General features: G+C 39.8%; 1 protein-coding gene across 2 annotated transcripts in view; it reads right to left on the reverse strand.

Annotated features, from left to right (window-relative positions):
* Nucleotides 1-648: 648 nt before the first annotated feature.
* The window catches only part of LOC107189378 (F-box only protein 11), an 11,454-nt gene continuing 817 nt past the window's right edge, over nt 649-11,285 (reverse strand). The window contains exons 2-9 of one of the 2 annotated variants that reach the window (XM_015577896.1): nt 9,939-10,256; nt 9,076-9,864; nt 8,091-8,943; nt 7,530-7,750; nt 7,218-7,436; nt 6,904-7,111; nt 6,332-6,509; nt 649-683 (exon numbers count right to left, since the gene is read on the reverse strand). In XM_015577896.1, the coding sequence (XP_015433382.1) occupies nt 6,380-6,509; nt 6,904-7,111; nt 7,218-7,436; nt 7,530-7,750; nt 8,091-8,943; nt 9,076-9,864; nt 9,939-10,256 (2,738 nt within the window). In that variant the 3' untranslated portion in view covers nt 649-683; nt 6,332-6,379. Of the gene's footprint in view, nt 684-6,330; nt 6,510-6,903; nt 7,112-7,217; nt 7,437-7,529; nt 7,751-8,090; nt 8,944-9,075; nt 9,865-9,938; nt 10,257-11,285 lie in introns of those variants that run through there. The other variant, XM_015577897.1, reaches the window with a different exon arrangement.

Below are 11,285 nucleotides of genomic sequence, written 5' to 3' on the forward strand. Positions count from 1 at the left end.
GGGCCATATGGTGTACAGAACAATTATCGATTCCCCTGTGTCGAAAGGAAAAACGTGTGAAAGAAAATCCAAGTTTTGCATGCTTATTTACAATTAGTCTTAACCGTAAAATTCTATTCCGAGTACAAGAAGCATACTATACATCGTATACCTACAGGGCATGATACAGTTAAGAAATATCGGTCTTGTTTCGCATAATCGATCGTATCGCTGTATATTGGTCATACTCAAATTATATTAAAAAAGAAAAGAAAAAAGAAAGAACACACAAAGAATAGATCTCTGGTTTAACAAACGAATAAGGAAATAGGTTGTGTCGGGTGCTCCTGGGATGGAATGATCGAATAATACAACGAAGTCACAAGAGAAACGAACGAAAAAAACAGAGTGATATATCGGCAACACGATATATGTAACAAGGATACGCAAAAAAATAAAAAATATAATTTACAATTTGTAATAGTATATTTTTTTTTATAGTGATAGTATAATCAATGTGTATATGTATATATACTTATTGATATATATATATATATATAATGGGGCCAATTGATATTTACAGAATACGTTGTGGTATTAGTTTTTGCGGGCACGTGGTTCCTTTCATTCTTTCTTTCCCTCCTTTCGTTAGCACATTTGATTTCATTATGACTTATTACTTTAATAATATATATATTTTTTTCCTGTAAAGAAAACCCTTTGAACAATGCAGTCTACCTTATATGCTACACCGCAAAAACAAAACCGAGAGAACTATGGCAACTAACGGTAATAATGGCAAGTATTTTGCTGTCGAAAAACAAAAAAAAAAACAAAGGAATCTCGGTGTGAAAAATGATACACTGTGTTGGTGACTTATGTAAACAAGAGAATAGTATAAAGAGAAATAAGAAGTCAGGCGACGAACCATAATCACGGAAGAATAGAAAAACGAAACAGGAAAATTCGATAAATAAACTGTAACTCTAACGTTTAAAATGATTAACAAAGGGAGAACACACTTTTACACGTTCTGCTCACATGAATCATGTCCGCGCATGATGCGAGTGGCACTCGACAAAAATACACACACACACACGCGCGCGCGCGCGCGCGCGAACATACATACACACGCAACCCGGACGAAATGTACAATGATGATGTGAACGCGGAACGAAGCGAGAGAGGAAGAAAACGAAAAAAAAAACCCTAAAACGTAATACAGATAGCAACGTACTTTTAAAATATAAATCGGGAAACATCGTGTTCTCTTTATATGCGCTGCGCGACAACCTCAAAATATACGTAAAGTCGGCAGGCACGAAATAGTGTTCTCGTAAAATTAAGCATTTATTAGGGTCACCTATTCATGTAACCGCAACAAAGAGCTGTACGCACCCCACGTTGCACGCGGGTGCCAGTATCGCCGTAAGGGACCCGAATATACCTAGAAGTTGCCTGAATCTCCGCTGCAAACGTCATTTCTGTATTGATATTTCAAACTTCTACTTACAATATTTCATCAAAGGTATATACACGGCATTTTGTCTCTGCCGCCCCCTACTGAATAGTAATTACTAGACTGTGGATTTTCTGCATTTATAGCATAGGCTATCCTTTAGAATTCAGTAAACTTAAAAACTAGATGAAGTTTTAAAAAGATTTTTATTTGATTTAAACACTGGTAGAAAAATAAATAAAGTATACAAACCCCTATTTGACTTTAGCTCTTGTAGATTAACCAATCAATATCTATATCTGCATAAATATCCGCAGTCTAGTAATTACTAAACTGCAGGTAACCCATTCCGAATTGACATTGCACGGTCCTGAAGAGGCTCGAGCGTCTCAGGTATTACAGTTTCGGCTGTCGAAACGGGGTACTTTTGCAACTTAATGATGGTACGAGGACACTATATCGTGCCCGCCGACTTTACGTATCTGCAGATCGCGGAGAGGGGTACTCGAATGGTGTGTATCCCTCTGTAGAGAATTTACGTTTTCTTCTTTTTTTTTTTTTTTTTTAGAATTTCACGAGATCAATCCCATAAAAACATGTCCAGCACAAACACACGCGAATCAACAACAACGCATATCTCCGGTGCTCCAATGTTACACTGAAGCACGATACTCTCGTTTGCATTTTACTCGATCGGTAACGAAGCTCTTTATGTTCCGAGAGTATCGCGCAGCCGATTGCATATCTTTGTACGGGACTACATGAATTAAAAAAAAATAAAAAAAAATAAAAAAAAATAAAAAAGAAAAATCTAATACATTCTTCAACAAGTAGAAAATACAAACATTGGAATCGTGCCGCAGCCGAGCGTCCAATGTTTTCAGTTTTACTCTGTTTTCTCTAGATATTTTTTTTGACAGTTGTGTGGCGAGAACTTCATACTTTTTCAAGAGAGATTCGATTGAGTGGATCGTAGAGACGGGTGAAATTCTTTTGCTCAAAAAACGATTAATTTTAAAGATACGATTAATTTCACAATCAGGTTGTTAAGACGAGTAACAAAATTCTGTGTATTATCCGACAACTCGAAAAGATTCCGCGTCCAAACGATAAATCTGCCTCCTGTCTCTCTGGTAAACGGGGAATCGAAAGCCATCGGGGGAATACACGTAACAAATGGTCGAGACTGGTGAAACGCTTTAGGACACGGCTGCCGCAGAAAAACAATGTTTGCTGAAAGCGTAGTATTAATTTTTTTTTCAACACGCTTTGAAACTGTGAGAGGTTAGAGATCACAGAAAGACACGTTCATTCCTCCTTTAGCTTCGAAGTACCATGTAGTCTCATCATTTAAAAAATAATAATAATAAAAAGCGCAATAGAGACAAAAAATACTTACTTAAAAGAACACAAAATAACGAGGGCGCAAAAAAGATCGTAATTGCCTATCCTTATAATTTCAATTTCCACTAATACAATAAACATACTTAACAGTCGTTAAACGATAATCGCGATAGTATCAAAAGTAGAAAAACAAAATGGTTGCCAAGAGAAAATAAACGATCGACGAACAAATTTATTTTTTGTTTTCACTTATTCACGATTACAACGTGTAGAGAGCGCGCGTGAAAAAATTGACTTCCGGTATTCAGTCGTGTTCCGATAACTTCCGGTCAAGTTATCTCTAGTTATTCTTTCTCGAGATTGTTCGTTATTTCTTTTTCGTTACTCTGGCGGCTAGGACACCTTAGTTTTTCATTTTCCCTGTAGTTCCTCCCGCCCCGAGTTTCTAACAAGAAATCACAAAGTAGCGAGTAACGGAGGAATCGGAGAGAGTGATTCAAGAATCGTTTCTTTCACGAATCTATTTCCGTGTCGAAAATTTGAACAACGGACAGCGCGGTAATAATTCCAATCGTGGGAACAGAGGACAAAAGCACGAACCGACTTGGTGGTTTCGCGTTCTCCAATCCCAGTGCACGTACAGAAAATGCCTTCGACTAGTAACCCTTGCCCTCTGTCACCCCCCAGTGCGCATATACAACGTGTGTGTCGCACATTATATATAGTTATAATATACGTATAATATGACACTGCGGTGTAATAATACTACGGACGTTAAGTCGGTAATTGTTCAAAGGCAATTTTCTCGCGGTACCGTTCACCCGCTCCACCCAATGCGAACAAAACAAAAAAAAAAAAAAAAAAAAAAAAAAAAAAAAAAAAAAAAAAAAAGAAAAAAAGAAAATAGAAAGAAAGAAAGAGAACAGAGGAGACTGATACAAAAAACGTATACTACCGTACAATTAATCGTTTACGCGAGAGAGACACACAGAGAGAGAGAGAGAGAATGTGTGTGTGTGTGTGTGTGTGTGTGTGTGTGTGTGTGTGTGTGTACACACACACTTTCGTTCATTGTTTTCCGTTTTGTGCGTCCGGAAAAGATTGTCGCGCGCGCGCAAACAAAAAACTTTCTCCGCGATGCGCGCGCGCGCTTACGCACGCACGCACACACATACACGTACACACGCGCGCGCGCGCGCACACACACAACTGTGACGATCGACGATCGATCCCCCTCCTTCCGTTTTAATCTAACCGCGTTCGCCTGTGTCAACGTTTTCTGCGTTTCTCAAGTGAATGGCGCGGACCTGGCGTCTAGAATTATCGCTAATAGGCGCTATTTTATTTTCTTTTTCGTTTTTCTGTTTTTTTTCTTTTGCTTAAGTTTTTTTTCTTACCCCCCACGTAACACAAGAGCGCGACAAACGCCCCGACGATACACAATTACAATAATACGATTATACTTTACGCTAACGTAAACATTAAAAAAGTTGGATTACTTTTTTTATTTGTGAAGAGTTCGAGATTACTTTATTCCCGTTATTAATTATTCTCCCCGTGTTTAAACCACTGTCTTCCACAGGAAAGAACGTACCGTTCCGTCGTTTCCTTGTCCTCATTAGGAAATTTTCTTTTCAGTTTTCCTGCTTTTCCTCTCACTGGTATACACGGAGCATATATATACGTGGCTCTCGTGTAAATATTCCATCGAAAACTTTTATTTTAAACATTTCCCTTCCCTTTGCTCTTCAGCTCCGACTTATTATGATGCACTTCCCCTTCTGGCAATTAGGGCCACCACTATTCACAATGCGTAGATAGTAGAATCGAAGAACTATATTCCATAAATGCGTTTTCCTGTGTGTGTGTGTGTGTGTGTGTGTGTGTACGCGCGCGCGCGCGCGCGCACGATGTGTGTAGTAGACAGTGAGCACGTGGTAAGTGTGTGTATGTGCGTGTCCAGAGGTACACTTGCAATATAAAGAAACAAAAAGAGCAGAATCATTCGCATCACAGAGATTGTTTCTGTTCGATTTTGATTATTTTCCAGTTGTGAATTTTACAATATCACATTTTTTAGACATCCATTTCAGTATGTCTTTCATTCGGGTCTCCTCCTGCTTTCAAACATTTCTTCTTTTCACCAATCATTCGACTTGTGCCTGTTGACCATAGTAGTCGCACTTGTGCCGTTTCAGTCACACGATTATTCCTGCTCGGAATGTTCCATTGATCAGTCTTCGAGGCTCCGGCTGTTGTTGGTTTCCCTATGGACTCCAACGTGGATACACGACACACACTTGTTTTTATGATTAGTCTGCTTGCTTCGATGCACTAGCTGGCTGAAGTGTCTGTCTTCCCTGTTCAGCATTTCGTGTGACGCACCTCTACACCACGCATGCGCTGATGCGTTCGTTGTTCATTTTATGTTATCCGTTTAACCGGTCCGTTCGCGTTTATTTAATACGATGTACACAATTTACATTTCGCGACACTGTGTTTTATCGTGGGCTTAACATTATGGTTACTTTTTTTTCCTTTTTCTTTTTTATCATTTTCGTTTTATAATCAATGAAATCGCATTGCACGAGTGTGGCCCTTTAATGCTTCGTTTAAAGACAGTTCTTTGTTTTCATCGTGTTAAATCGTAAGGACAATCACGTGACACTTTTTTGCCAACGTATACACACACATAGACACACACGTGTTTACGACTAATTCCGGCTTTCTTTCGGTCACTTTGCACACAGACTATTCACCGCACTTGCTGCTTTCGTCTGTCTCGTTTTTGTTCTCAACATTCAAAATTAGGGGAAATCTGTGAAAAGACTTAACACGCGTAAAATTCCGTTACTTTTTACCGGTCTATTAGCGATTATTACGTTCTGTATTTTATCTTTACTTAACACGCTTTTGATAAATTTAACGTTATAATTATTAGATTTCGTTTTATATAGGAAATCTCATGGTTTTTTTCTCTTGCGTCTGTTAATTGTCGATGGTTCTTTCTTATTTCGTTGCGGAGTTCTTTATTACGTGTTTTACGAGCAAATCGAATTGTCTTAGCTTCATGAAACTGAGCTCAAACAAGGAAATAGATTCGTTTTTGTCCGAGAACATCGTTCGTTGACGACTTTTCATTTTCCTGATAATACTTGCATTATCTTACTCGTTATTCGTGGCACAAACACATCGATAATGAATATCCGTTTTTGGTGAAAGTACACGCCAATGTACAGTATTAATTCATTGATCGAAAATATACTATTTCACGATGATGACGACCCACGTATTCACGAAAACTTGATATAAAAGTGACACATTTTGACCGCCTTTTCGATGACGACAATGATTAGAATAATAACGACGACGAGTATAATGGTAATGAAATTGACGTTAATTGGAACGTGTTAATAAACACGATAATTAAACAACAACAACAACAACAACAACAAAAATAACGATCACAGCAGGGACGCGAAGGTACAAATGTCATAATAAAGAACTCAGCAAGAAAATTACTCCCTGTTTGCAGTGTGTTGGACTTACAGGCTCTGTCAGTGTCGTTTGATTGTTTTATTTAGTTTAATTTAGTTCCTAGTTGACCATAAGCGTATGCGACTCCATCGGTGCAGCACTATCGTATAATGTGTCGGTGTCCTGCGTGGGTTCACCCTGAAGTTGACATTGATTACTTAATGTTCCAGCGCCACAGTCACAAAAGAATCTGAAAAATATCAATTAATTAGAAATGAATCAGATATATTTCTCGACTCGAACGAGTCTCATTTTGTAAGACCTTGAATCGAGGAAAATAATAACAAAAACATGTATAATATTCTGCCACGCCCCCCCCTCCCCCAAAAAATTATTCTTACTCCTTTAACCATCATCAACTTCTGTAGTTTATCAGACTAGGATAAAAGAAGGCTGAACCTTTAGAAATCCGTGTAAAAATACAATTCCGTGTTATGCTTTAAAAGGGAGGTGAAATCAAATTACATAAATAATTAGAAACTTGAGAAATTAATTACTTACTTATCATTCGGTTCATATTACGCTAACGTATTTAACGTGACAAGTTCTTTTTGGTCGAAGCTGAAATAATGAATAATACATACCGATCGTGTCTGATGAATTCTACGTCGTGTCCAGCATGACAAGTTTTTATACAGTTCACACAAATCGCGTTGCGATCTGTTGTATTACATGTCTGGCAGCGATAGAAATCATGCATGGGGAAGGAAGTGTACGACGAAATTTTGTATAAACATTGCCCATTACCGACAGCTTTTTCAACCGCGTCTTGGTTACTAAATATTTTATTGCCTAAAAAACAAAAAAAAAAACAGAAATGAGATCCGTTTACTTCCTTTCTCTATCATCCTGCTGCTACTCTGAAATCAATGGGATGGTAAAAGAAAAAAATACGAACCTCTAGTCGTCGGTTGAACTCCGCTCGCTAAGCATAGACCACCGAATCTATTATTGAAAATTTGATTAAATTCTAGCGTGGCAGTTGCATTGTTTGTTATCTCAACGCCAGCTGCCAATCCGTCAAAGATTCGATTTCTTCTCAGGACAGGATGGGATTGCGTAGAAATAAGCACTCCAGCTTGCGCGTTACGAAATATATCGTTTTCTTCGAGAACACCTGCGTGAATAAAAAAGAAAAAAAAAACGTTTAGTAATTGATAAACTTGCAAATATTCCGACGGCAAAATCAAGCGAAATAAATAAGGTTTACCTTTGCCACCATTAAATATACAAATACCGCCATCTCGTCCATCGAATATTTTGTTCCTTTTTAACGTAGGGTTGCTATCAGTTTTAATCCATACTCCTGCCATCGCATTATCAAAAATCTCATTTTGTTCGAGCAAACCCAATCCGCTATTATACACAAGAACGCCACCGTTCTGTCCGCCCCATATTTTATTCCCACGTATCACTGGATTGCTTCCAGTCCTAGCATCATAAATCACAGTCAGTGCAACCAATGAAAATACAATGTTTCCTTACTAACAAGAGAATTTTTTAGTAACCTGAACATTTTGATTTATTTATTTTTTTTTTTAAACTTTGCAGATTCGAAAGAGACTTGAACATCAAAGATTAACGTGTTTTCCTATTTTCCAGTTTATCTTGAAAACGAAGTAGTAAAATAAGAAAACACGCATTAACCTTTAAGGCATGTTTTCTCCTTGATACTTCTATCGAGGTCCCTTTCTTTCTAACCTGCAAACTTTCCAACAAAATCGGAATATTCGGATTACCGAAGTTCCGCCGCAAGAATAAGTGATTTTACCTTATTTGTACTCCAGAATACAAATGATTGAAAATGTCATTGTCCTCTAGTTTACCGTGTCCATTGTCGTAAAAATAAACCCCGACTTGTTTCCCGCTATGAATACGATTCCTTCGTAATACCGGCGTGGACCCGGTGGTTATCCAGACACCTGCCAATGTGTTGGCGTACACTTCGTTTTCCTCGATTAAACCTTGCCCCTTCTCGTGCACGTATATGCCGCCGTGTTGCCCGTGATGTATCTTGTTGTGTCGAACAATCGGGTCCGAGTTCGTACGGATCTGGATGCCGGCTAACGCGTTCCCGTAAATATTATTATGTTCTATCAAGCCTCGTCCCTCGCCGAATATGTATACGCCCCCTTGATGGCCGTTATAAATTTCATTCCGACGAATCGTTGGGTTCGAGCTGGAGGTGATCCAGACGCCCGCGAAATTATTCGAGTGGATCTTGTTGTCGATGAATTGACCTAAACCGTTCTCGTGCACGTAAATCCCGCCGGTCTGACCGTGGTGTATCTCGCAGTGCACAACTGTTGGATTGGCACCGGCTTTCACTTCGAAGCCCGCTATTCGATTATTATGAATGTCGTTCGCCTCGAAATATCCGAGACCGTTATCGAAAGTGAATATACCGACGTCCCGTCCGTGATGGATGTGATTCCGTCGCATTATCGGATTCGCGTAATTCTTCACCCAAATCCCGGCCAACGCGTTTCTCGAGATCTCATTGTCCTCGTATGTTCCTTGCGCGTAGTCGGTGACATACAGTCCAACGTTCTCGCAATCGGATATGTCACAATTCCGTATCACCGGATTGGCTCCTACGCCTGACACGCAAACGGCTGCTCCAACTGTGGAAACGGGGGTAGAAAAAATCAGTGTGGAGGCGACTTTTTCCGATTACCGATAAAAGTAGGTTTACAGTATCCAAAAAGAAATGTTTAAGAACTTTTAAAGAGGTCAGAAACAGAATTATCACTTACCAACGCTTGAACTCCTAATAATGCAATGATCGATTATGGGACTACAGTTTTCGCCGATTTCTAAACAATAATGCTTATGATGCGGCACAGTACTAGTAACGTCCGGGGTAAACTTCAACGTGAGATGCCCGGCATAAGCTCGTTTCGCTCCTTCTACAAACATAACGGTAGATTCAGTGTCTCGTTCCAGTATAACAGATTCGGACACATTCCCGGGGGCCGCCCCTATTAATGCAACGTCGCTGTCGATCACAAGGAACTCGCCCCTGTAGGTGCCAGCGTGTACGAAAACTAAATGTTGAGATCCTTCTCCCGTCGTTCGGGTATTCCGCCCGCAACAATTCCCCCTGCCGGTTGTGCTCGCGCTGCTGTTCGACGCGGCGCTCGATTTTCTATTTACATCTATGTGATCCAGCGCTGCCTGGACTGTATTAAAGTATCGAAAATTCCGTCCTTGAAACTTCAGACCCTGATATCCCGGCCTCACGTGTACCGCTTTGTACAATTGTTTGAAACTCTCTTTCCATGGATTCGGATAATTGGTTTCCTCCGGGGATATAAACTCGAATTTACATGGTGCAGTAATGTACAGTGGTATGTCGTATTGATAAACCTTCTGGTACATCGACTTCCATAGTTCATTGTCGCTCGCGATTATTTGAAAACGTTTGCAGACTTGAGAAACTCTGCACAGATCTTGTTCCAGTAGATAAGTAAATATAGTAAGCAGCACTTCGTCCGGTAAGTCGTACTGAAGGTAATGAGCTGCACTGCTTATATTTGTACCTACTAAATAATTAACGGGGGATTGAAGGAATTGTCACATATCATCTATAATGATGTTTAATTGGAAGTGACCATACCATCTGTGGATAATGAATATGTCCGCCTGGGTCGTTTTCTGGCTGGTAGAGCAGTACAACCTAAAGATGCTCCATAACTGTTACCACTTGCAGGGGGTAAGGCGGAACTAGAACCAGGTGCTGGATCCAAATGAGGTGGACTCTTGCGCCTTAAGTCATATGGAAAAGAGTGCGAATGCTGGGGGGAAGGCGACGGTGCTGCAACACCAGAAACATTGGGGGAAGATCCCCTTCCGCCAGTTCCACTTGCAACTGCACCTCCTCCAACTCCAAGGGGTATCTGATTTGATGTTCCATATGGCAAATCGCCTGCCTCGACTGAAATAACAAAATAATTACAACTGGTATGCAAACTATTACTAAACTACAGTAGTTCTCGGTTCATAGGCGTATCTTTCCCCGCTTAATTGACGCCGGATTATCCCTACTAATTCCTAAAACTGCTTTCATGGAGCGAACGCCAACATTATCTGTGCTACACATTGTGTGTACACACAACTACACAACTGTTCGAACCTTCCTCTCTATTTCACTCCCAATCGATGTCTCTCACTTTCGTCCCCGACGCACTCAAAAAGCAAGTGAACCGGAAACAGATAACAATCGGTAATTCTTAGAACACCTACCTCCCTCGATAACTGTCACGATACGGACCTGAACCTGCGTCAATTTAGCGGAGATTACTGTATACACGGTTTTATTGGTTTATGGTTTATACTTTACAAAAACTAAATCAAATCAAACTAAGCACAACACCTATTTATGGAGCATAACTCTGGAGTCATGAAAGATACTAAAGTCTACATTCAAGAAATAATATATACATTAAACAAAAAAGGTAACAAAAAAAAAGAAATTGCGTGTAAGAGATACTAAGACGAAAATTAGGACGTATTTTAAAACGGGTCATCATAATTCCATTTTCGGAGAATCAGCGGCAGTTTCGGTTGCATTTTCAACGGACGCAAAATGATTTAGGATAGTGGAGCGTTATACTAATTTAACACAAAGTCTATATGTAGTCGGTACAATGTCAGATTGAAAGGAGCGTCGAGCGTTTGTACTTCGAGATCGTTAGCCGATTATTCTTCGAAGTGGATACAAGAATTGCTCGGTTATATTCCCACGACTGGATGTTTAATAAATCAGGATTACAAAAAAAAAATAATGAGAAACGGTGGGAGTGAGGAGTGTAGACTTTGAGCCGACGTTCCACGGTAAAAATTGACAATCGCGAAGAATACACGATACAGTTGATCGATGTGCCCGAAAAAAGATGGGCCGGTTCGAGTCGCGGCGAGAGAGACAGCAGACACACACACACACACACACACACACACACACACA

The sequence above is a fragment of the Dufourea novaeangliae genome, unplaced genomic scaffold (assembly GCF_001272555.1).
Source record: "Dufourea novaeangliae isolate 0120121106 unplaced genomic scaffold, ASM127255v1 scaffold142, whole genome shotgun sequence".
Taxonomy (NCBI): domain Eukaryota; kingdom Metazoa; phylum Arthropoda; class Insecta; order Hymenoptera; family Halictidae; genus Dufourea; species Dufourea novaeangliae.